Source organism: Limanda limanda, chromosome 23, assembly GCF_963576545.1.
Source record: "Limanda limanda chromosome 23, fLimLim1.1, whole genome shotgun sequence".
Classification (NCBI taxonomy): domain Eukaryota; kingdom Metazoa; phylum Chordata; class Actinopteri; order Pleuronectiformes; family Pleuronectidae; genus Limanda; species Limanda limanda.
Window position 1 is genome coordinate 3561278 of NC_083658.1, and position 25951 is coordinate 3587228.

The 25951-nt window shown below is 48.3% G+C and overlaps 1 protein-coding gene across 2 annotated transcripts; it reads right to left on the bottom strand.

The window, feature by feature from the left end:
• Positions 1-25951, bottom strand: LOC132996638 (bone morphogenetic protein receptor type-2-like). Of its 2 annotated transcripts, none has more exons than XM_061066955.1 (13): positions 25107-25951; positions 15311-15496; positions 14131-14310; positions 10422-10529; positions 10145-10236; positions 6792-7022; positions 4627-4741; positions 3302-3462; positions 3012-3159; positions 2600-2736; positions 2316-2488; positions 906-2227; positions 1-742 (listed from the first exon to the last, which is right to left on the bottom strand). In XM_061066955.1, the coding sequence occupies exons 1-13, from the start codon at positions 25183-25185 to the stop codon at positions 492-494; spliced, it is 3183 nt and encodes a 1060-aa protein (XP_060922938.1). In that variant the 5' UTR covers positions 25186-25951; the 3' UTR covers positions 1-491. The 2 variants fall into 2 exon arrangements, with proteins under 2 accessions (XP_060922938.1, XP_060922937.1); XM_061066954.1 differs by having other exon boundaries at positions 1-745.

The following is a 25951-nucleotide window of genomic DNA, read 5'->3' on the forward strand; positions in this document are numbered from 1 at the left end:
GAGAGAGAGAGAGAGAGAGAGAGAGAGAGAGAGAGAGAGAGAGAGAGCGCTCAACGGGTTGATTGTTTGTCATCGCCTTGTTTAAGTTTAAAGACCACTTCTTGGTGTGGTCGCAACAGACAGGATTTCTAAACACTGATTTTAATCGGTTCAAAGTGCACATAGAGAGAAAGAGGGAAAGAAAATCCGTTCAAAACATTGCTATGCTCATGAGGACGAAACATGACACAAACTGACAAAGATGGAGATTAATAAAAACGCAGGAACAGAAGCGGATGAGAAGGCTGCATAGCTGGATTCCATTTAAAGCAATGCCATCATTAGAAAGACACACGGGAGCGAGACAAACCTAATTACTGTACACGATCAGACTCCACTCTGCACTCCATAGCTTCCTCTTGCTGATTCAGAGCCCGCGGCTCAACAGAGAGAAACCAAACCGCTCTGTTTGTTCTTTTTTTTTTCTTTCAGTATTGTCAGAGGGTCCGAGTTCACACATGCGTGTCGCTGGGCTCGCTGGCCAAGCTCCCCCCCCGCAGGTAGATAGCCGAGCTGGACTTGGGCCGGTTCTGACCGTGGCCTTGACCGTGGGCCGAGCCGTTGTTGTTGACCTCCGGCCCCCTGGTGTCTGTGGAGATGACCCACGTGGTGGGCCGCCACTTCTTCAGAGAATAAGGTGTTTTGACGCGCTTCTTAATCTTATCGCCTGTGCCCAAGGCTCCGTCCGGCTGTAACAAGCCTGCTTCTGGAAAACAGGAAGGAACAGAGATCAGTGACCTGGGGCCACTTTTCACACCAGGGTACATGAAACATAAAGTGATAGCAGTCATGTGAGGAGCAGGTAAGTGTCCTGAGCTGCTGTTAGACATGTGCTGCTGTCTGGAGGTGTGGGTGTGTGGAGTCACCTAGTGAGGCCAGGTCCTGTGTGGTGAAGGACAGGTCCAGGGAGTTGGGTCTCTCCGGCCTGCGGGCCCTGGGCTGCCTGAGCAGGGCCTCTCCTCTCATGATGACAGGTGCTGTCTCCACGGCAACAGGCCCGGAGCCCAAGCTGTCTCCTTGGGGCCCCGTGGTTTCCCTGCTTCCTCCTTCTCCGCTCCCGCCCTCCTCCCCTCCGTCGCTCTCTCCTCCGCTCTCACCTTCCCCCTGGCCCTGGCCGGTGTTGCTGTTGTTGTTGTTGGTGTTGGGCCGCGCGGAGCGGAGGGCGGCGGCGCTGGAGGAGGCGTCTCTCAGGTCCGGCTGCTCTCGCTCTCGGCTCAGAAGCGGCTCGTGTTCGTCGGGGCTGGCGGTGATGACCCCGAGGCTCAGGCGGCTGTCGTCCGACCGCAGGACTCCGGAGCCGTTCTGAGTTACGCCGGATCCTCCGTAACCGGTCGCTCCGCCTGCAGCCATGGAGGAGCTGGCATGACCATTGGCGGCGCCGTTAGCGCTGCCGTTGACATGCGTGTCTCGCAGGGCGGGTATGTTGTTGGTGCCCGGGCCCCGATGAGCCTCCACACTTGTGTTTGTGCCTGTTACTGCACCAATGTTCAGCTTTGCTGCCTCCACCTGCCGCAGGTTGGACTTCCCGGAGCGTCCGAACTTGAACCTGAGAGAAGACGACGACGACTCCTTCTTGGTGGGCTTGGTGCGCAGGGGCAGGCTGGACGGCCTCTTGGGCAGGTTCTGCTGTTTAGGCAGGGGGAAGATGGTGGTGGGCATGGGGGCAGCAGTGTCTGACGTGCCCGAGGCCTCAGTCGCCATCTTGATGAGAGGGTAAAGAAGGCTGGAGCTCCCGGGGCTCAGTGGGTCCGGTGAGCAGAACTGCTTCTGCGAGTGCTCCATCAGATTCTCGTCCGAGCTCTCCTTCAGGTTCTTGTCCACCTCTTTCGGGTCCAGCTTGGTGGTCTCCAGGTCTTCCTGTGTCAGGTGGAGGCAGACAGGGACTGTGGGGACCCCTGCCGGCCCCTCGGTCTCAGAGATGATGGTGGTGGTGGTGGTGGAGGCTGAGGGGCTTCCTCTCAGACCCATGCTGGTGCTGCTGCCCTCCGGGCTGGGCAGACGGGCGTTGGCTTGCTGCTGGCGCTCCTGATTGATGGAGTTCCTGTTTCTCTCCCCGGTCCCGGCCACGGCTCGGCCGCTCAAAGAGCCAGTGGTGTCGGTCTGCGTGTTCTTGGCCACACCCTCATTCTCTTCGATGTAGGTGGATGGGTGGTCTGCGTACGGGCCGGACTTTGGCGTCATACGATTTCTGAAAAACAAACCAAAAAAAACTATCAGAAACATGAAACCTTGGAATGATGAACGAAGCGTCGCCGCAGGAGCAGATGTGTGTTTACCTCTCGTTGTGCAGAGTGGTGGACATGGGGTTGAGGGTGGGGCTCACAGACTTGGAGCGGTCCCATATGAGGAGCAGCTCTGCCAGTCGCTCCTCGGCACACTGGGCGGTGAGGCGGGCCTCGGCGTCCTGGTCCCAGCAGTCCTCCATCGTCTCCTTCAGGGAGCGGACGGCCTGGCGAGAGACGCAGTGTTAAAGGACATTTCAATCCAGGGCTTCAAACTGCACAATCTGCTGACTGTTATCTTCAACTCCTCTTTCTCTCTCTCTCTCACACACATTTACCAAACTGTTTTCTTTCCAGGCCTCAGGGAATTTGGGCCGTTGCTTCTCCCTGGATACCAGGACCTGCATGTCCTCAAACGTTGGGTGGTTCCCTGCCTCTGCCTGGAACGCCATCTGGTACTCCGGCACAGACTCTCCTGGAGGCAGGGCAGGATGGGGAGAGGAAGGAGGCGAATTAGATATCTTTCCATGCAGCAGAAATATTGATTTTTTTGTTCCTGAATGTGCATTTTTATTCTCAATAAACAAACGCTTCTGTCTGCTGGAAGCCTGTTTTTTGCAGCCTGCTGGACGTGGCGTGGGAGAGGCTCAGTCGTGTGTTGTTTGTGATAATGACGGTCGTAAATACGTGATGCATGTGTGTTACAGGCAACCAAATCGACTCCAAACAGCTTGTGTCTGTCGTTCTCACCGGGGAAAAGGTCAGTGCATCTCATGAAGGTCTCCCAGTAGACCAGGCCCAGGGCGTACATGTCCACCTGCTTCAGCGCCGACTCGCAGTCCCTCAGGTTCACCGCTCCCTCCAGCACCTCGGGGGCCATGTAGCGGATTGTCCCGACCTGGAGCCAGGCAGAATAACTGGAGGTGTTAAGACACTGCAGACCCAAAACAAGCTGTCCTCCTGCGCTGTCTTGCTTTGGTGAGGACCAGAGGACACACAGGCTTCTCTGTGATTTCAACCTCACACTGTGGTACACTCACCTCACTTATAGCCGTGTTCTCCTCCTCGCCGTGACGCGCCGGCCTGTTTCCAGTCAGCTTCATGGACAGGCCGAAATCGATGATGACGCATGTGCCGTCCATTTTCACCAGGATGTTCCGGCTGTTCAGGTCCCTGTGGGACACCGCCGGCTTGTACAAGTCTTGATGGATGAAGAAAGGAGAAGAGAGATTGATCAGGAGAAGACGCAGGAAACAACAAGTGGGCTAATCTATCATAAATTAAACATTTAAGCCCAAAATGTTCCCTACAGGGCATCAAGGCCGTTTTGTGGTGTTTGCTAATGAATGATAACATCCAGAAAATCCTCATATTGCTTTCCATTCTCCCTCATTACTCATTGTTCCCCACAATGAAGCTGAATTGTCAACAGACACTCTAAACCCACTAATCTAATCTGTAACAATGGGATTAAGACCATATCACTGTGGCCTCCGCCTGCAGTATTTTATCGTCCAGCAGAGGGTGCAGTGGGGGAGGGCGTCTGGAAGTTGAGGCAGTCGCCACAGTTTTCTGCCACTGATGTGCAGGAAGAGTGGGGGAGGATGGCGGCTGTACCAAAGCCCGAGAGATTCTGCTGTTAGCAGCGACACGCAGGGCTAACAAACACCACCCCCCCCCCCCCTCTCTCTCTCCTCCGTCACTTCCACACTCCGTCCCTCACTTTAAACTAGCAGGAGAGGAAGTTGGGAGATGGAGACCCGTGATTTTAATGGACACGCTTGTATACAGAATAATCCCTCTTCCTTCAGCGTGTTATGTCGTACACTCTTCTGAGCCTGTTTGATGTGTATCTGTCCTGATGAAGGGAAAGCAGGAGCAGGGCCGCGTGCCGGCGCTGAGCCTGAGCTGCGGTGAAGTGAAAAGAAAACGAACAGTGGAGGTTGGGTTCAGTTGTCACTTCTCCGTCCGCAGACGCGTTTCACAGAGACGCAGGAGTATTCACACGCAATCTGAATCCCTATCTCGCCTTCCTTCCCCCGGCTTTGTCCCTCTCTTCGTTTTTCACTCTCTCCGGGCCTAGCTTGAGGCCAGTCTATAAATACTCACGGCTGGGCGTGGACGCAGTGTGTGCGAGTGTGTGTTTGTCGAAACGCAGGGACGTGAGGTGCTCCAAGCCAAACAGACCCACGTGGAGCTGCAGTGTGCAGCTCGTAAGGAGGCTCAGCGAGGCAGTGAGACGGGATAGGGCGAGTAATACACTCACACACTCTTTAAAGCCTCTCCAAATAATCTCAGCTAACTAAATCTCACAAATAACGCTCAGTTCTTCAGCTTTTTGTTTCCATGGCGTCCTCCAGCTCACCTCCTTTGAAGAGCTCCGTGTGCAGGTACGCTAGGCCCCGGGTGACGGAGTGGGCGAGCCGGCAGCTGCTGATCCAGTCGCTGGTCTGGATGCCCAGGTAGCGGTTCAGTGAGCCCTGAGGAAGACATGGGGGAAGGAGATGAGAGATAAGAGAGACGCACAAGAATATGGAATAACAGCAACAACACTCTGCATCAGGTCTCACTTATAAAAGGGAAAATTGGTTGAGCTTATATATATAATATAATATTTCACTGCCAGCAAAGACCTAGGACCAGCCCTGAGTTGTGATGCTTTTGGAGGAAAAACATTAAATGTGAAATGATGGCGTGAGAACTTGTCACAAAGATGTTGATGATGTCATATGAGGTCAAGGTTTAACTGGTGATTAGATTAGATTAGATTAGATTTCTTTATTTATCCACACAACGGGGAAATTCACTTGTTACAGCAGTAAAAGAGAAAAACAGAATTTAAATAACAGTGCCGAAGCACAATAAAAAAGAAAGATCAAAATATATACACTACTAAACTACACATAATGAGAGTAAAATGAAAGATTAAAGGTGCAGTGCAGAGCGGGTCGGTAACATCAGGTCTACCTGGATTTGTCATCTGTCACGTATCATGAGCTTACGAAAAAACACATTTTGAGATCAACTCTCGGAGAAAACAATTATGGTGAGAAGAATGTGAGTCAAAGAGGAATCAACTCGCTACAGTAACCCAGTCAGCTGACGGGCGGCAGCTGTGGACAGACGTCCAACCGGACAAGAATTTTGGGGAGCAGCCAAACACGGTTACATTGTCAGACGAGTATCAGAGGATGAGAGAATTGCAGCTCAGTTCGCAAAATATGTGACGGATAACTTCAGGACATAACTTCATCTGAGAGCAGATCTGTTTGACTTCTTTCCTGTCGATTTCTGAGTGGAAAAACAACAACCTGTGCTGTGATGCTCATTTCAAACCCTGGAGGAGCATCAACACGTTTGCAGAAATGTTTAGCAGAAATCCTACTGCTTCTGAATCATTTACTTGCTCAGTTACTTCCATCAGACAGGATCATTGACTGGGCCCTGACACACAAACTAAACAAATGTATACAGATACATGTGCATACACTTACTGTTTATCCTCAGAAACCATCACAAGGCAATTTGCGGATCCGCTACTAAAGAGAATTACATTAGATCTGGTCGTTTTAAATAAATTATATCGTTGTTTACTTGAATGCATTATGTGTCCCAGTCCCCTGGCCTGGCTTGCACTGCGTTCCCATGACAATGTGTATTAGAGTAATGGTTACGACGCATAATAGGCTCCTTTCATGGGCTGGCCGGGGTAATTATGAGGCTGAAGGCTTGGAGAGCAAACATATTCAGTTCTGAGGTACAGCCATTTTAACATCGAAGAGTTCCTCCATGCCGCTGTCAGCTGCAAGTTTATTTCTCGTTGGAAAAAGCTGAGATGATTATACTTGTTATTTATGATGATCCTGCTCTGTCTGTCTGTGCTTTTTTTTCAGTTCTGTAAACTGCAGGAGCAGGAGAAGGGTGACGTGTAGCTCTTCAGTGCAGAAAGGGCATTTGATCAATTGTTAAGACAAGTCGCGATTCATTTTGATAATTTATTTAGTCCGTTATACAACACCCATGATAAATGTTAACAGTTTTTCTTTTATATTGTTGTGAATGAATAGTCTTTGGGCTGTTGATCAAACGAGATGTCATCTTGGGCTCTGGGATATTTATGGAGGACGTTTTTCATTTTCTAGCCGATACGCTGAGAAATCAAATGGTTTCAGACTTGATATTTAATAAAACTGATATTTCTGCCACATTGCAATGGCTGCTGCCCTGACAGCACATTTAAAATATACACTTAACACACAGTGTGTCATGTAAACTCAGTGATCTCTGCTCGCTCTCCTGCAGCAGCGTCAGAGCTGGATTCGATTACTGATAACGCTGACGCAGCATTTCCCTACAGACGCATCAGACACCGATGATAATCAGTCACGAGACGACACGGCACCGTGGCCATTTCCCGTTTTGTGAAGGATAAGTTTGAAATATTGCAGGAACAAGGATGAAAAGAGCTCCGGCAACTGATTATCTGCAAGTGGAGCGAGGGGGGGGGGCTGCAGCACGCCGAGGACTCACATGTGGGTAGTAGTCCATGACCAGCAGGTACTCTGTGCGTCCTTCCAGGCCGGTGCGCTCATCTGCCGCCACAAAGCGAGCGATGTTGTCGTGCTCCAGCAGCGGCAGCCGATAGATGGAGCATTCGTTCAGGAAGTTCTGCCGGTTGGCCGCGGTGAAAACCTTCACGGCGACCGGCCGCTCGTCCAGAGCGCCACAGTACACTGTCCCGTACCTGCCACGTCCAATCAGCTGAAGGGAGGAGGAGGAGGAGGAGGAGGAGGAGACCATTAACACACTTCCTTCTGGTTCTGGACCTTTAGCACTTGCTTGTCTCGTAAAAACATCCATAACAAAGTAATGATTCTGTTCCCTCGGGCTACTTGAACACAGACAGATTGTTTCACAGATTAAAAGAAGCAAAAGAAGGAGTGGTACAAACATAAATAAAGACAAACGAGCCGGGAGCGAGGGAATAAACTAAATTACAAACAGCAGGCAAACAGCAGGGTTAAACAGTTCAAATGGCATTAAGTCAGTTCCAAATCATTCAATTAGCGTCCTGAATTAGCCGAGCACAGCGTGACGTTCGGGTCGAAACATTCTGCTCGAAAAGTCGTCTGCAAGGGAGCAAGACCTGAATCCGGGAGTGCGCTTGTATCTGTGTGACTCGCACCCGCACGTCCGGCTGTAAAACACACAGTGAAAGGACCGGACGGCTGTTTTGTCTGCGAGTCGCTCTCGCTGGCACCTCCCCTCCCCCCGCGTCCCGCTGCAGCCAGTGTGATGTGAAAGAACGTGCGCCTGCATTCGATAAGGCACAAGGACGGCGTTCTGAATACACGTCCTGCCCGAGAGGACATCGCTCTCTCCGCTCTGGTCTGAAACGCACTCAATAGATGTGAAGAGAGAAGGAAACATCTCTGTCGTCTCTGTAGCTGGATCATTAGCGTCAGTGTCGCTCCGTCTCCTCAGGATTCGAGCAGACGCCTCGTTTTCAGAGTCGTGCAGTGTCTCACGTAGAACACATCAAACAACGCCCTTCGCATTTCAGATGTGTAGCTAATATTCACACCAGCCCTTTTTTTGAAAGCATACCACAGCTCTTAGGCCCTTTCCTGCCTTCCTGTCACTGTCTTCGCCTTGTTTGAGGATGAAAAGGAACTTGCAGGGACTTGAAAACTTGCATGCGACAGATAAGACAACATGTTGTCGGAAATGTTTCTGTTGTGTAACTGAAAGGACAGATCTCTGATCCTGGGTAGGAAACCTACGTGGAGCAGTTTGGCTGTTTTAAAAAGATGAGGTGGTATAAATGTGTTCATTTTGGTGATTTGGGGAAAAGCAATATCCGGGCAAGCGGTGCCCCTTAAAACCTTCAGCTGCCCGTAAATCCTTGAAATCATTTCCTCGTGTCAGACCATGCGTTGCCGTCGATTTGAGTCTCCTCCAAACAGCTCGACAGGCCTGGAAGTTTGAATGTCACGATGTGCGAGATGGGTCTAATAAAATGTGTCATGCTGTGCAATATCAACGTGTACGAGCGGACACGCACTCCCTGCCTCAACACCACTCTTATTTTTTGGAAAATAAAGGTTTTATTCTTTGCCAGAGTTGCATTGTTTTCCTCTTCGGTCTCTTTGCATCGTTTCATTTTTGCCTGAATTTAATGGAAACTAGAATTGCGCTCACAGAATATCACCCAGTGTTTCTGCATCAATTCATGTTGGGCTGTGTGTGATTGTTTTGTAGAAATGAGTCAGGGCAGCAATCACATTGTGAGAATATTGTTGCATTAATAGAGAGGAGATGGGATTTCGTCTGTATCCGTACATTGAAGATGGGGGGGGGGGGGGGGGGGGGGGGAGAGGCTGCCCTGCTCTCCAAACCAGGACGATGATCCGAAGAGGAATTCAACATCCACCATTAACAACAAGCTGAAGCTTTTTGGATCCGCCCTCACAAGGCCACCTGACTTGACTATCACTGAAGATCAGAGGCTAGATTTGAAACTCGCTGTGTGTGCAAAACAAACTCAAGATATCTCAGAACTCGAGGTCACCTACAAGCGAAAGAGGGCGAAATTAAACTGAGTCTGAAGTGGCTGCAAAAAGTCTTTACAAGCCGTTCTTCTGAACATTTCTAAAGGAGCCATTTACATCTGTTTACATTTCACTAAAATGTACACTTTGTCCTCACACAGATTGTGTTGCCACTGTTGCATTTCACAAATCTCTCCCACAGACGTGTCGAGTGCGAAGCTTGACTTATAATCCACATGGACACTGTTGTAAGAATAAGACCTAGATTGAAAAATACCACACATTCTTCTATTGAATTCGCTTGTATAAACTTTTATTGATTTGAGTCTTGCAACTGCAGAGAATAGATCACCTTGTACAAAGGCAGATTGATCTGTAATAACTGAAAGAAAGTTTTTGTTGTGGTAAAGTTCAATCTCCTGCGGCAGCGTTTATTTCTCCTGTTTGTCTTTGAATCTCTGCTTCACTGCCATCGGGGCTGAAAATCATCCCCACTCCATTGACTTCCCATCACAACTTGAGCTCCACCACTTCCATATCGGGTTGTCAGGATCCCGTATCAGGGTAAGCAGATTCCTATTTCGGTGCGCCCGGATCTGTCACTTAATGCGTCCTGCCTCGGCCGGGGGATAAAGTCACATTGAAAACGACAAACGTAACCGTAGACCCCGATGTATTTTGGGTGAGTTTTCTGCCCGTGTGCCTTTGGTTTCTCCTTTCTGTTTGTAACTCCTGTATCCCTCCATGACACACTACACCCCCTGTGTGTGGAGCTGCTGCAGCCGGTGAGAACATGACGAGCCTGCAGCGATGATACAAGCTATCATGTGCTAACAGCAGGAGAGGCCACAGGATTTCGAGGAATAAAAGATGTAATCAGCCCTGGGCCTTACTTTTTGGATGACTTAAAGCCACTTTCACATAACTATATGTACATCACTAGTTGTAACACTAACAAGCAGTAATGTACTGCTTAAAAAAAGGTCCATTGCAAAGTAAGTGCAGCGTCTAGACTCCCAAAATAAAGAAGAAATTAGCGATTCCATCACTGCCGATCGAAGCCGGAGCAAAAGAAAACAACCTGCGTTTACTGCAGAGTCATTTGACCCTGGAGATAAACCCAATTCTATCCTTTCCCATTGCAGACAAAGGGCAGATGTTAGTGTTAGTGGGTTCTTAGAGCGGTTGGAATGGGGCTTTATTTGTCTTTTTCCTTGGCCAGAAGACAAAATGAGTCAGTTGATTAACAGAGGACTGTTGAGCACAAAGATACAAAATATATTTCAAGCTGGAGGAAGAAAAGGAGCGAGACAGAGCAGTGTGGACACTGACCTCCAGCAGTTTGAGATTGTCTAGGTCCAGAGAACTCTCGGAGCCAGCCGCCTCCATCATATTCAGGTTGTGCAGACCTTGCTTACCACCTCCTGTAAACATAGAAACAAACTGTTCAGCATTCAGGGAGAAAGCAACACTCGGAAGATACATTCAAACAAAAGATCAGCACTGAATCCATTCGCTGAATTAATTATAATTCTGCCGAAAAACATTTAAACAGCCTTGAATAATGAATGTGTGCTCTTCCTCACAGCGTGGCACCATGGCAACTCACCGTGCATCATGCGGTAACCAAAGAAGGCTGCTACAGCAACCACAGCCATCACGGAGACTGTTGCCAGGGCGATAATTACCGTCTCTTCGTAGCGCAGTGTTTGGGGGTCTACATGGGGGGGGGGGGGGGGGGGGGACACACACACACATCAGAAACAAAGCACAAATCAAAGTGGGACCTTTACGGAGGAGGCGCAAATGGCTGAATCCGTGCGCTGGACTTTGATTAGTGATCATGAGCAAGAGTTCCACAGCTTCCGTCCACACGCCCAAGTTCCCAGTTCATTAGGTACACCTGTAAAGTCTGATGCCATCGTGTACACCACATGTGAAATACACCACATGTGAAATACACCACATGTGAAATACACCACATGTGAAATACACCCTCGTGTCACTGGAAGTCTGTAAGTTCCAATTGAAACGGGGACGTTATAGGATTAAAGTTCGGTAGAAACATTATTTATAAGACGCTGGTAAGAGATTGTTAAACTGTGTGTGAATGAGTGAATGTGACATTTGTTTTTATAGTTTATATCGTTATTTCTAAAACACTTTGCCTTCTGTCTTTACTACGTCTGCGAGTTTATCACCATTACACAACCGGCAAACTTGGAATAATCAACAGTTACGGCCTGAAGTCCCAGAATGTGGAATTCAGTCTCTAGTGATTCTGTAACATCTTCCCCAGGTTATTATAAAAAATCCTCTAAGCCAATGGCTCACCTACGTTATATTATATTCTGAACACATTGTTGGAATTTCATTGCTAGCGTCTGTGGGGTCCTGTTCTGTTTGTATTGTGCTTTGGAAATTCATGATTGTTAGTAAAAAATGTGATAATGCAACCAGTTTATTGGACCCCAGGGAAACAACACAGTTGGTGTTGTGAGTAGCCTTGAATGTAAATAGAATGTTTGTATGTTTACAAGGAGCCTCTTGGCTTTTTTATCTCCGTTTACACATGTTGTTACTGTGTGTTACTTGTGTTTTTAACCACTTTTGCATTTTAGATCTCAATTTATCAGCATATAAACCATTTTCTAGGTCGGAATCTGTCTCTGAAAGAATTTCTGCACGTGACTGAAGACTCTGAATCGACCGGCAAGTCCAGCCGGTTGTATTTCTTTTCCTTCCCAGATAGCGGGTCAATAATAGTAGACAGCGCAGGCACATTTGAGCGTCTTGGGTATGCCAGGATGTGTGTTTGCAGATGAACAGGCATGCTGTGATGCGAACCGCATGAAGGGAAAAGAAAAACATCAATTATGCCCAACAAGCATGAAGCATGGCCAGCAGACTGGAAAGCAGCGCAGGGCGACAGAAAGGGAGGATGTGTGGGAAGCGAACGGAGAGAGCAAAGAGGGAGAAACAAAAAGAGACGCAGAACCCGGGCGAGCTGGTCGGATCCATCGGGCTGCAGGAGCAGATAGGAGCAGTGAGCTGGTGGTGGCTACAGTTCCATCTGTCTGCTACTCGTGATTAATGCGACTGCAGCAGCTATAGGGCCGTTCTACAGAGACACACACCATAAATATACCAACACCTCCTCTCGTATACTGCTACTCTATATTCTGCAGAAGTCCAGAGCAGCTGCACAGACACATGCACAAACGCTCTCCTGCATCCGTTACATCAGCCAACAAGCCGGTGCTGCCGTGAGATACCAGCGGTATCAATAATGGATGGCTCCGAGCGCCTCAGGCTGGCTTTGACTGACATGTAAGCGTGAGCCTGCATGCACACGCACACACTCTGACACACACATGGGGACGACATGGCTCCCCGTAAAACGCCAAGGTCGTGGAGTTCGTATAATCAACAGGAGGTTTGCACAGGAGGCCGTCTGAAAAACACACGGCGACATGCCCGGACACACACGAGGAAGGTGTTTACAAGCGTCGCACTAGTAAAGATACTGTCTGCTTCTAGATCGCCAGCTAAATCTGATCTTAGATATTCACAGTAACATCAAGTCAAAGATGTGCAAAGTGCTTTAAGTAAGATTATAAGGACATTGTATTTCCATGTATTTGCCTGTGAGTGTGTTAGTTTGTAGCATTACACAATCACTACTCAGCCGATTTTCATAACAAGAGAGTGAAGCATGACCGAAGGAATAAGGCATTGAAGTTTGTTGTGGATCCAATCAGGAGGGCCATGCTAGTTCTTAATATCCTCATTATTTGACAATCCAGATTACGATTTTATGTCTAAAACAAGAGATGTTCTTTAAATTAGAAAAATGTGGCTTTTCCTTTTAAATTCTTCTTGGTGGGAGAAAGAAAATACATTTAACATGTTTCTAGACGTCAAAGACACACACAGGGTGATTTAATTGTGATTTCTCTTTGTTCACTATTGCGTCAAAAGTCGTCATCTGTGATTCTTGGCTGAAGATCACTCCAACCAGGTGACTCAATCCCTCTCCGACTTCTAATGATACCGGCACCAATCTGCCCGGGCACATCAGGACTTAACACTCGAGCGAAAACAAACAAACAACAAAAATAATTTGGAGTTATAAAAGCTCAAACTCGAAACTTACTGATTAATCAACTATCCTTCTAACACCAAATGGTTATTTTCGGCTAACTTTCTCCTGCCTAGGTCTCGTCATCCGTCTGCTCAGAGGAACAGTCACCGACACGCCCGCAGACAGACGGGCAGATAGAGCAGACGCCTCGTAATCCGTGGAATGCGGAGAGACGACATGGATGGTAGAGTGTGTGTTTGTGTTTATGTGTAGGCAGGAGAGATGAGGAGCTGCTGCCGCCGCTGTTCTACCTCCTCCTCCTCCTCCTCCTCCTCCTCCTCCTCCCACCTCAACCACACACATTGCTTTCATTCACAGCTAAACCTTAAGAGGAAGGAACAATTAACAATACATCTGCTTGCCTTGTTGTTTCACACCTAAGAACTCACTATCAACCTGAAACACACAACAGCCGGGCGCCGCTGCAGAGACAATCCACCACACTCACTGTCCTGTATAAGATCGACTGGAAAATGTTATCAGCTAATCGCTATGAGAATGCAAACCAATTCATCCTGGCAGTTGTTGGTGTCTATAACGGGCGGTGATCAGGAGGCTCAGTTCTAAACCTTGTGGCTGAATGATTAAGCAGAGGAGGGGGAGGAAGAGGAGGAGGAGGAAGAGCAGGAGTGGGAAAGTGGCAGTACGTAGGTGCAGGTACAGACGATTCCAAACATCCATTCATTCTTTCCTGCTAATAGCTTTGTGGTTCACAACTGTGGGGGCATGCGAGTCTTACATTCTCTCTCTTGTTCAACATTTAACTCCCCGATTGTATAACAGATACTTTCTAGCTCTTCTATAGAATCTAAAAACACATCTCTGAGTCAATTTAACTTTGAAAAGGGCAGAATGTAATACCATCATAAAAGCAGTCTAAATTCATTTCTCAGCCCACACAGATTTTAAATCTAAGAAATCAACCTTCTCATTATCCTAAAATTCCTCTTGGGTTCATTTCTGTATTTTAAAGAATGGTCAGCTTAAACTAAATGACTACTCGAGAAATACATTTTAAATATCTAAAGCATGAAAGCACTGGTGTAGAATGAGATCTGGCCTGCAGGTCAGATGATCACCATGAAGGAGAAAAACATGATCATAAAGTCATCTTGGTGAGTGAAACTCCAAGATGAGCGTCTATCTAACGTCACATAACGAGAGAAGTGCTTACAGAGGGGCTGGGCCGTGGTGGGGCTGGGCATCGGGAAGTCCTCGGTGAAGTTGACGTTGCACATGTCGCTCCCGCAGCAGCAGAAGTGGTACGTTCCATTCTGGATCTGCGGGGGGAGGTTGGTCACCACGCAGCGGTCGTCGCGGCAGGCCTGGTCGTCCCCGAGGTGGGTCCAGCATCCTGACCACAGGGGGGGGGGCAGAGGTTGAGTGACGATGGGGTCAGTGCCATTACTGGGCTTCTCATGTTTAGATTTTAGCAGCTGAATGATTCGTTATGTGATGCTGTAAAAACACGGGCAGCCTGATTGATTCACCGCTGACTCACGATTGGTCGGAATTGGCTGAATGTCAGAATTAGAATATCACAAATTCTAAGAATATCCCAATGACGCTTTTGTCAGAAACTAAGAAGCCAGTTTTATAAACACAGCTTAATTGTCCAGTTCTTTGAAATTGACGTCAAGCTGTTCAAACATTCGTCAGAGACACATTAAAGCCCCGGAGCAAAGGGAAGGACTATTTTTGTCTGCCCTATTTTTCAAATGCAAATTTCCTAAAATCTCTCAATGCTTTGTTGTAATCACAAACCGGTGACATGTCTAATATCATCTCAGTGGTACTCCTGTTCTTTGGAAGGAGCTGCTGCTGCCGAGTGTGTAAACAGGAGAGGATATTTATTGTAGCTCCAGGGACTTGTGTATCCTTCCTGTTTAACTATAGCATGTGTGTGTACATCCCCGACAGGAAAACCAGTGAGCTGACAGACATTTGGATTCTTTCTAAGCACTCAAAACTTAATCGTGGAGCAATTTTCCAGCCGTGGTGTCGAGCTGCATTAAAGGAAATATTTGTGTTTAAAAGTTTAACTAACGACTGGGGCTAAGTAACTACTTTATCTGCACTTGGTTTTCTTATTGAATCATTCCGACTGTGTCAGAAAGGATCAGATGAGGAAGAGCAGCAACTTCCAGCTCTGGAGAAGCTGGAGCCATCAAATGTTTGGCATTGTATCTCGTGAAATGACCTGGCAATCATCACTTATTAGTTTCATGTACTTGATCAATTACACACACTATACATGTAGCATAACACAGTTTAAAAACTAAAAAGAGAGCAGGGTGAAAACCTCACAGCTCCTTTGTGCATTTTGAAGTAGAACTGCAGACACTCTGTGGTACCTTGTTTGACCAGCCGCACTTCGCCTGGAGGACTTTTCTCCCACAGGCCAAAGCAGTGGCCGCCCTTGGCACATCGGATGGTTGTGTTCTCCGGGGAGACCCGACCTTCGCCCCCCGCCACTCGGTCGACCCCCAGCGGCTGCTGCTGGTCCGTGAAGGCACACTCCCTCTCCTCGCCCTGCGCCGCTGTGAAGGAGAGTCAAGACACGGGTTGGAGGTTGGAGTCAAAGCTCGTTTTCAACAACAACAAAAAAGGAATCGAGTGTGGAATGTTAAATGTGATGACAAGAGGCGATGGAGGGTTTTTGAAGTTGTGGTTATGAGCAGCGAGGCGAGAAGAAAAAATAGATTCATTTGTGCTGTTTCATCACATCTCTATGGATTGATTTCTCATTCCACAGAGACAGTGACTCTTATTATGCACATTTTTGATGAAAATTTTCAGCCAGACCTTGATGTTAATTTAAAGTCCTTCATATCAGCCTTCACATAACCAACCACAAGTACATACACACATATTTACACTTTCGAATTTGATAAAATAAAACATCCATGTGCATTTCTCCTGCGTTGAACAGACGGATGCTGTGTCTGTCTACACAGGAAGGATTCACGCATGAAAAACAGTCGACTGCAAACTCTGCTGCCTCTCACAAACCAGAAGATCAATACAAATACCAATTTAAACAGTAGCCTGAAGGACACAACACATAGAGGCGCGGAGGAGAAGTCGACCTAATGGCGCAAAACTACTCTCATTAAAACATAAAGAAGGCTGTCATAAAAACTTCACAAGTTCCAGCTCTCGTCTCGTTCTGTACGACTTGAAATAATCTAAAACCCAGGGTCAGAGTTGGTTTTCCGTGTTGGGTTTACAGGAAGTACGGAGGCACTGCAGAGGATGTCAAATTGTGTTCTGAAGAGAAAAGCCAGTTGTGGAATGGACAGTTTGATGGTCTGAGGGAGAGAGAGAGAGACCCGCGCCAGGAAGAAATAGTTAACGCCAACGTCAGTGTGTGTGTGTGTTTGTGTGTGTGTGTGTGTACATGATGTGCGTTGAGGGTAATTTCAGATAAGGGAAACATGACGTGCCAGTTGGTTTCCCTTACTCCCAGCTCCTCCCTTTCCTCCATCCGGGAAGGGAAGGGGATGGAGGGTGGAGAGCCTGCTCTGGAGAGTTGTGGGGTGGGGGGGGATATGAGCGCGGCTGTGCGTTGCCCAAGGTCAAGCTCGTCTGTGTGGGCAGAGCGTGAGGTGGTGGAGTGGTAGCTCTGCCGGGCACAGAGCCAGCGATCCTCCTCTGCTCCCGTCTGCGGATGAAGCCGGCCGCCGTCGACCCGTGGGCCGCGGCCGCCCTCGACCCGTGGGCCGCGGCCGCCCTCGACCCGTGGGCCGCGGCCGCCCTCGACCCGTGGGCCGCGGCCGCCCTCGACCCGTGGGCCGCGGCCGCCCTCGACCCGTGGGCCGCGGCCGCCCTCGACCCGTTGGGCCTTTCTTCTGCCCACCGCGCTGAGGGTTAACTATGTGGTGGAATTTTATTTTGATGAGGGAACTGAATTTCAATGAGCTGCCGACTCCACTGCCAGGGTTAGCGGTTAGATTCCCAGTGGGGGGGCAGATCATCCTTTGCTTTTCCTTTTTTCCTCTCAGCACATTAACAAGTTCTGGGTTAAAGTGACCAACAAATAGTTCACATACATTTGCTGAACTGTATCAGCCATCATACGTGTGGAGAGAGTCTAATATAATTCCCACGATCTATCGAAACAAACCTCATTTAAAAAAACTTGTACGACCCCGACTAAATCCATGAAATGAAAGACACAAAAAAAGCATCAGTGTTTACATTTTAGCCCAAAGCAAACTTTAGCTCTTAGCTTGGAAGATGTAGAAAACTGATTTGAGAGAACCAAGACTTTCCCAAAAACCGGCACCACCATAATGGCCACAACTTCATTCATATTGTATCAATCTTTTCCGTGGGTACAGGGGGATGATCTGCTCGGATCAGAGTTCGGCCGCTGATGGAGCGTTTAAAAAGGAAATCTGGACAAAAAGCAGTGCAGAGACGAACAGATTTTTTGGGTAATGCTGAAAAACAAATCAAATTTGCACTGACGAATCTATAACAGACTGAAACAGTCTGTCACGTCAATCAATTAATATCGACAGCTGGATATTGATTTTTCTTTTCAAACTATTTCTAATGGGTGAAAGAATTCTCTCATTGTAGAGCTGTGTGCAACGCATTGATTCTCCCAGCGCTGCTTTATTCAGTGTTTTATTGGATCTAATCACAGGAGAGGAGAGCGAATCACTGCAGTGAGGACAATGGGGGAGAATCCAACGCTATTTCACAACTTCTTCAAACTCTGTCTTTTGCTATCCCTCTGACTGAAAGACCCCTGTTGGCAGAAATTGTGTGATTAAGTTAAATACCACCCAGAAAGTATACAAAAGCACAAATAGCTCGATTCAGACTCTGTTATCTTTCTAAAATGAACATGAACTTGTTTGATACAATATCATACGAGAAGATCACCCAACAAAAAGCCTTTGACTTTGGGTATTATAAATTTCAAGTCAAGAGACACTCAGCTCTTTCCTGGGCTGACACACTCAACAAGGACACACATTTTTAAATACTCAATCGCTGCCAGATCAAACAAGGTGAAGGGCCAATCAAACAACTGGCCTCAACAATCATCTTGTTAAAATCTGCTTCCTTTCTAAGTATTGAAACCCAGGGATTGGGCGGGGGGGGGGCGGTGGAAGTGAGGACTTGAGTTGTCGAGGAGGAACATAAAGGAACAATAGAAGGAAGTGCAGAGCCGGTGACAACACCCAGAGACAGGATTGGGAGAATAGATCCATAGAGCAGAGGATCTCCTTTCGCCATACAACAACATCAATTATTAATATTTTCCCTGGAACTCAACTGGGTGAAATGAAAAACCTTGATGATAAAAAAGGCAGATAAAGGGCATTCGTTCTATCTGGAAACTGATTTGGAGATTTTATTCACAACTTTTTGGCTTTTGCATTTCATTGGCATAAAGGAAAAGGTTATTTCAGTTAATCTTTTACAGGTTACTGTTACTGCCATTATTACTATATACTGCTATTATATTGGTATAATTACTATCATATATATTATGTTATATTATATACTATATATACTGTACTATTTTTATATACTGTCTAACAATAACATTACCATCATATCATCAGTACTATTACCATCATCTTGCCACTGCACCTTATCTACCTATTTATCTTGTGTTTCTATTTTTTATTCTTTCTACCTCAATATTTTTTATTTTATTGTATTGTATTGTATTTTGTTGTATTCAAATATACCGGCTGCTATGACAACTTAATTTCCCTTCGGGGATGAATAAAGTACTCTATCTATCTATCTATCTATCTATCTATCTATCTATCTATCTATCTATCTATCTATCTATCTATCTATCTATCTATCTATCTATCTATCTATCTATCTTTTGCTGCATTAATACGACACAAAAAGTCAATCCCTGTATATAAGATTCAAGATTCTTATTGTCAAATGAACAGAGATAATATATATATAATCACTATAACATGTGTAGTATGTGTCAAACATTGTGTTAATAAGCTTTTAGTTTCAAACTTTATCCTCCACTCAGTCCCGTGTCACCTAAGGCTGAGCACGGTGCCAAGAAACATGTCTACACCCCCCCTCACCCTTCACCCCCCCCCCCCCGCCCGACTCCAACCCGTGACCGGCTGTCTGACTGAAATAACATGATGACACACTGACTGACGTGCAGCAGTGTGAGAGTTTCATTGTGCGGCCACGGCTGCACATAACAAGCGTGCATGAGATCAACGCAGAGCCCAGAGTGATCACACAGCAGCTTCTTTAATTCCCCATTTCCTCCTGATGATGATTCTTTGCCTGAACAGGAGCCGATTCACTCTCTGGCTTGTATCTATTGGATTAAGCAGCTCGATACACTGAGCAGAGAGGAGAGGAGTGCAGCCCGGGATGGAGCTGAAACCTCCGGGAACCAGACTCCACTCGTCTGCAGTCTGAACCGCGGGAGTGCTCCTGTCGTCGGGTTTCATCGGTGTGCGTCTGCAGCTCTGCACAACACTGGGTTGTTGCTTCTGTGACTAAACTTTGTGTTTTCTCGTTTCGATGCTGATCTCTGATTGGCCGCGACAGGCCCGGTCCCTGGCTCTGCTCTGTGGAGCGCGCTGAGTGAGCCTGGCTTCAGCTGCAGTGTTGGATTGTGGGTCAGAGTATGCAGGCAAGGCCAGTGGAGTGAGGCAGAGAGAGGGAGAGAGAGGGAGAGAGAGGGAGAGAGAGGCTGGGGGGGGGGGGTAGTCATATCAAAAGGCTTCAGAGTAGTTTTTGTTCCGAGCCTGTTCATTGGACGATGGCGGGCACTGCTTAGTGTTTACCCATGGCCCAGTTATTTGCTAATCCCCGCCCCCCCCCCAATTGGCCTTCAGTGCACCCACCCTCCTTCCCGCCGCCCCCCCCCCAAAACTACCTCCTTCCCCTCAGCCTCGCTGCGAAAAAACAACAGCGATCTAATCTGGCTCTCTCTCCTTCCTCCTGCCAAGGCCCACGGGAGCGCTGCAGCACACGGCCGCCCGGGACTCCATTAGAACCCCCCCCCCACACCCACCCCCCCCCCCCCAGTGCACTGATGTGTCGCCTGTCCTCTCCACACAACTGGTTCCGGGTTCACATCACAGAGTAGAGATAGGGGTGGGTGGGGGAGGGAGGGAGGGAGAAAAAGAAGAGCAGAGCAGCTCTCGACCAAAGGCTGAAACGTGTTGGATGCACCCGAGCACGCCTCATGTCCTGTACACGCTGTGATCTCCTGCTCGGGCGACAACAACCGCTGCTGTTAAACTGCCATGAAGACACTCTGTAATGTTAATTAAACACGAGGCCTTTTAATTAAAGAGCTGCTCCTCTCTGGGTGCTGCTGGTGACTCGGACGCCCCTCACCCTGAGACCCCGGTGCCGATGAGGATCCGTCGTGCCTGGTGGATGTTCACACAGCCAAAACATTCACCAACTCCAAAGAGGCCGGACCAGCCCGTGTGAAGCGGCTGTGTTTTGGTTCCACTCAACCTGCTGCCCCCCCCCCCGGCAGCCATCAGAGGCAGATAGGGGCCTTATCGGGCCTGCTGCTGTTTGGGTGCCTGCTGGTTCCTGGGGTGGGATGGATGGGATTCAAGGGTATTTGCTGACACCCCCAATTTTCAAAGTCCCCTGGTTGAATTTAAAGATTGGCAGGGGTGGGGGGGGGGGGGGGGGGGCAAGTGGGCTTTAATCTATCCCATCTGTTGCCCTGGGTCTGCCAACCTTACCCCACCACCCCCATCCCCTAGAAACACCACCATTCTGTCTGTGTCTGTCTGTGTCTGGTGCAGTTATGCTAATCCTGCAGCTTATAGCCCTCAAAGCTCAGAGGCCTCCATTATTGACCATGTTGCATTTACACCAAAACCCGGCCCCCTCCTCCTCTGTACCTCAACTTTCCTGAATATGTGATGAAAACACAGATGACACATCGAGACCAAAGTGGTTTTTGCTATCACACCACGGGGGGGTGTAATCTCAGATTATTTATGAACAAGCAAAAGTTTGGTTTTAGGCCGTGTCTGAATTCAGGCTGTGTTTATAACAACATCACTTCCTTGTTGAATATCGGAGGAGCCTTGATGGTTACATACTGGCTTGACAGGCTGGTTTCCACTGCACCCCCCCCCACCCGCTCCACTGGAGGCCTGTGGTTGTCTGGTATGATAAGGTTTCACCGGTTCTGTGAGAGCTGGCGTTGATACGTCATGACAAACTATGACCTCTTCTCTTTAGGATGAGTAGAGCAATTTATCAGGAAGCAGACGAAGAGACAAATGTTTTGGCAACTGCTCAAATATAAAAATTCCAGCCTAGTAATTGTGACTCATTATTTCCTCAGGTTATAGTAAAGAGAATAGGATCAGGTTTCAGAGTTTGGACCAGACAAAACCATCTTTACGCTGCAAATGTATACGGCTCTGATCCTATGGATGGTTTCACAATTCAAACATGACAGGGTAGTTTGTTCCTGTTGTGTTTTTATTTTGAAAATTACTATCACTCAGGGTTATTTTTTTGCAAACGAAGTGTAAAGATGAACCTGAGAAAAATCGAATTATACACTAATGGCAATAATCCTACAGTTTATTTGTATAGCTTTTATGAAAGCGGGAGGTTTACAAGGTTCTTTAGAAGGATGAACTGAAGAATGGACCCAAAATCAGAAGGACTACAGAATAAAAGCTTCTGCTGCCCTTGTGTTCTGTCTCTTTAAATAAATGAATCATAGCACTGCCTTTTATTCTGATGTGGACACAAACGTTAGATAGAGCAGCTACAGTCACAGATTTATCATCCCAGCTACGACACAAGATAAAAACAAACACTGGCAATTCGTACTTATATCCATGAAAATGAAGAACTATCCAGCAGAAACAGATCAGTCCATACTGTGAGCAGCATTTATTGCACACTCTAGACTTATTGTCTGTGCTTGTCAAGGAGAACACTTGGTGTTAATCATAGGCTGTCACTCTGAGTTACCATCTCAAGGCTGCACCTTTTGTTTTCTAAAACATCCCCTAATTTCTCCCTTTTGCCAAACCAGAAGGTCGAGTGAACACTGTCCTATTGTATCTGCTCGCTTCGCTTCCACCTCCGTTCAGACCTCAACCCAAGGTACCGAGAGGAACACACATTGATTTTTTTTTGCCATCTAATAGAGTACGAGTCCGGCTGTATTAGAGACCAAATGGCCTCCCACCTCCGCCTCCACTCCACCAATCACGGGGCTGTTTCTAGCTGCAGTCAGTGTCGTCTCCTCTCGTGGAATAATGGATATCTCCTGAAACATCTCACAATGTGCAACCGAGTGAAAAATATTATTGAATCAAAAGCGGTTAGGTGCTTTTACATCCTTCAGCCCGGCCAATTTCTTCCTTACTTTACCGTTTAGATTGCATTTCTCCCATAGTGCAAATACAGAGCATAAGATACCTTATGTTTACCTCCAAACAGGAAGCTGCATGACCACAAAGACCATGATGCACTTGCAGCGATGGTTATGAATGGTTTATAAAGTGGGCCACTGGGCTTTGGTTAACACGTTAACATCACACAGATGATGCATAAATGTTATTTCTATACAACCTGTCTTTTTCAATCGTTGGCCACGAAAATAAAAACGCCACATTATTATCTGAAAACAATCCCAAGACATTAATTAATACCGAAGGGCATTTTCTGATAATTTATAGGCCAAATGATTTATCAAGGGAATAATAATCCAATTAAAAGATTAAGGCATCAATTTAGCTTTGCTCCTCTTGTTGTTGGACGATCAACGATCAATTTAATACCTGGAAACACACTTAATATGATGCAGCCTACGGTGCATTAGACATATATCTTAACTGTAACAGACAATGTTTTCCTTGCTTTTGAAACATCTCTGCTGCGATTTGCCCGCGAGTGAAAGAAAATTCCTCTGCACTTCAGTTATTCTGCTTGATCCTGGTCCTCGTCAACCAACCGGGGCGGGAACAGATGATGAGAGGCCGGGGCTGACGGCACTCTGCACCAAATTGTGTTGGTTCCAATCTACGCTGACAAACAGACGCCAAGGCATCAAGCACGGGTTTGTAATTTCAAGCCAATAACTTCACTTTTTGTTGAGCCGCTGATGTGACCGCAGAGCTGACAACCCAAAGAGCCCCCCCCCCCCCTCCCTATACTCCCCGGGGCGGCTGGACGGAGACGGCTGTCCAGCAGTGGGACTGTCAACGCCACAGCACAGGGCGTACGAGTCACAGCGTCAGGGTTTTGGGACAAATGAGCATTCCTTATTATGCTTTGGTATATTTATTAATCCTCTTTACACCCCCCCAACCTCCAGCTCACCTGGGACAACCGTGAAAACAGTATTGAAGGTTTCTTGATAAAGACTTGGGGGAAATAAAAGCCCCAAACGATAGGCACGACGTAAGACTACCTGTGATAACACCACAGGTAGTGTGTGTGTGTGTGTGTTTGTGTGTGTGTGTGTGTCGGCCTGTGCCGTGTTTGGAAGCACTTCCTCTCCAGACCTCGGAGCAGCAGGCGTACGCCCACACAGCGATTAGTCACAGGGGACAGGGAGCCAAGCGATGACCCGAGCTCGGCTGCAAACAGGTTCAACGCGCCGCCGTCGGAATAAAACGAACGATAATTTCAAAAAGGACGTCGGCCGTGGTAATGGGCGAGTCCAGGGGAGGGAATGATGGGATGGCAGCGATGTTCGAGGAGCCGAGAGAGAGAGAGAGAGAAAGCAAAGGGAATGGTGCAGGGTCAGAGAGACGATAACAAGCTCCTGCCGGCTGTTAGAGCGCCTGCTTCCTCTCATCATCATTACGTGTCTCCTCCCAGGGAGCAGGCAGTGGGGCGTCTCTGCTTTGCATCCACCGAGCGGCGGCGTGGACCCGGTGCTCGGACTCCCGTCTCTTTACAGTCATTACGCCGACTCAGTCTGACGGCAGCCTGAATTAATTTCGCAAAGCGCTGCGATTTGGATTTATTGGATGTTTACATGGCACGCTCGCATTTAAGTACCCATTAATCGTCCCAGTGCTGACTGATTATTGAGCAAGTGTGTCAATCCGCTGCCAGTCACCGGAGTCGTTAAACCACTCGTCTGCGTGTCGTACCCACAGGCCGTGGTGTCTCTGCAGTGAGGAATCCACCGTGGGGATAAGTTACATCTTTACGTTTCACTGATTCTAATGGTTCCTACGTCACAGCCTGAAAGCTCAACTCTTCAGAAGACACTTCATGAGATCCACTCTCTCCGATCACCTTCCCTTCAAGTGCTTCTCCTCCCCTCCCTCCCCCTCTCCTCTCCTCTCCTCTCGTGGAAGGCCACATCGACAATCACAGTCCTCGCTTGTTGTTGTTTTAATAAAGTGGGAATTTAAGAAAAACACTCTATTAAAGGAAAGTGGTTTTTGCAAATCAGGACACGGCCCCTCTGCAGTATCAGCGTGCAGCAATGCGCCCTGGGTATTCAGACAGCTATCGTTGTGGGATGCTGATATGAACGTAAGGGAGGGGACCTGCAACAATAACACCGAAATGATTATACATTATTAAGAATAATGTGTTGACACAGGCCTCCGCGCCCACACACACTCTGATGAGGAAACCAGGCCGAGCACGTCTTCTCTCACACGCTGCCACAGCCGGAGCCCTGGCGTTGAACTCCTATCACCTAAATTACCCGTCTTGTTAAATACCTTCCCTGTCTTCCCACACATTCCAGCCCCTCTGCCTCCCAGCATGCATTGCTCCTCCATCTCTGTGTGCAGCCACTATCTTCTCCTGCTCAAGGTCTCTCCGTGGAGCCTGGCCTCAGCCCAGAGTCCTGAGCAGAGGGACTGAAGGGATGTTTGGCAGTGTTTTTCCAGGCCTTTGTACACAGAGTGATTAAACAGGGGGGTGTGGGGGGGGGGCACTGGCTGCTCTATCTGTGTGTGACCCTGCAGACCAGGAGATGCAGGAGACAGATAAGTGTGTGAGTGATGGACACCACCTCAGAGTCTGGTCCAGGCCCGGTGAACCTGGGGTGGGGGGGATGAGGAAGGTTGCCCGGACACGTGATCACACCCGGACAGTTTTATGAGAAGCACATTTTACCCATTTGGCATAAACGAGTTTACTTAATCATCCACTTACCAGCCACGGAGGTCAGGAGGATCGTCAGGCAGAAGCCGAATTTGGCGAGTGACTTCATGGTGATCCGGCCCGCGGCCATGGCGCTGGACACCGGGCTGTGGGTCCGGGGGAGTCCGGGTTCCCTCGCTGCTCCTCCGGGCAGCACTCGGCTCTCAGCTCGGTTCTCTGACCCGCTCCTTCTCGAGTGAAAAGGGGGAAACGGCGCCGCTGCGATGTTGTTGTCGTCGGGTCCAGCGGGGTTGGTTTAACTCGCGCTAACTAACCCGAACTAAAGTGAACTGAGCCGGGCTACCCGCTGCAGCCGGCGGGGACCCGCGGGGAGAGTGACCGAGCAGCTAACTCGTTTCTCGGATCTGCCAGCGAGCAACGTCCATGTCTACGTGCTAACATGCTAACATGCTAGCAGCCCCAGAGGGGGGTGGGGGGGGCGTCTGGAGCCGGGGAACTTAGGGCAAAGAGGCGGAATAATATCCCAGAAAGAACCAGATATCTGATCTATCCTCAGCTGCACACTTTCATTAAAAAGATCCGATCCCTCCACACAACAGACCGGAAGTCACCATGTAGACCCGATCCACGGAGCCCGGGCAGGACCGCTACCGGAGCTAACGGCGTTAGCCGTGGAGCTAGCCTGGGAGTCGGTCGCGTCCCATCACATTTCACGGTCCGGAGGAGAAACGGTTCACAGGAGAACCGCCGGTGAGGTGCGGTGCTGGTTCCCCGGGGATGGAGCGCATTAGTCCGGGGAGGAGACGACGGGTCCTCGGTGGCTCTCGGAGCTCCGCGGGGCAGACAGACAGACAGCGGGGCGGCGGGGAACGCCTCGTTTCCAGGCTTGTCTGGAC

Excerpts from the sequence above, each read along its gene's own strand:
- LOC132996638 (XM_061066954.1), bottom strand. The coding sequence starts at position 25,185 with ATGGCCGCGGGCCGGATCACCATGAAGTCACTCGCCAAATTCGGCTTC. Across the intron at positions 10,237-10,421 it reads TGGTTACCGCATGATGCACG|GAGGTGGTAAGCAAGGTCTG; the intron begins GTGAGTTGCCAT and ends CTATGTTTACAG. Across the intron at positions 2,737-3,011 it reads ATGCACTGACCTTTTCCCCG|GAGAGTCTGTGCCGGAGTAC; the intron begins GTGAGAACGACA and ends CCCTGCCTCCAG.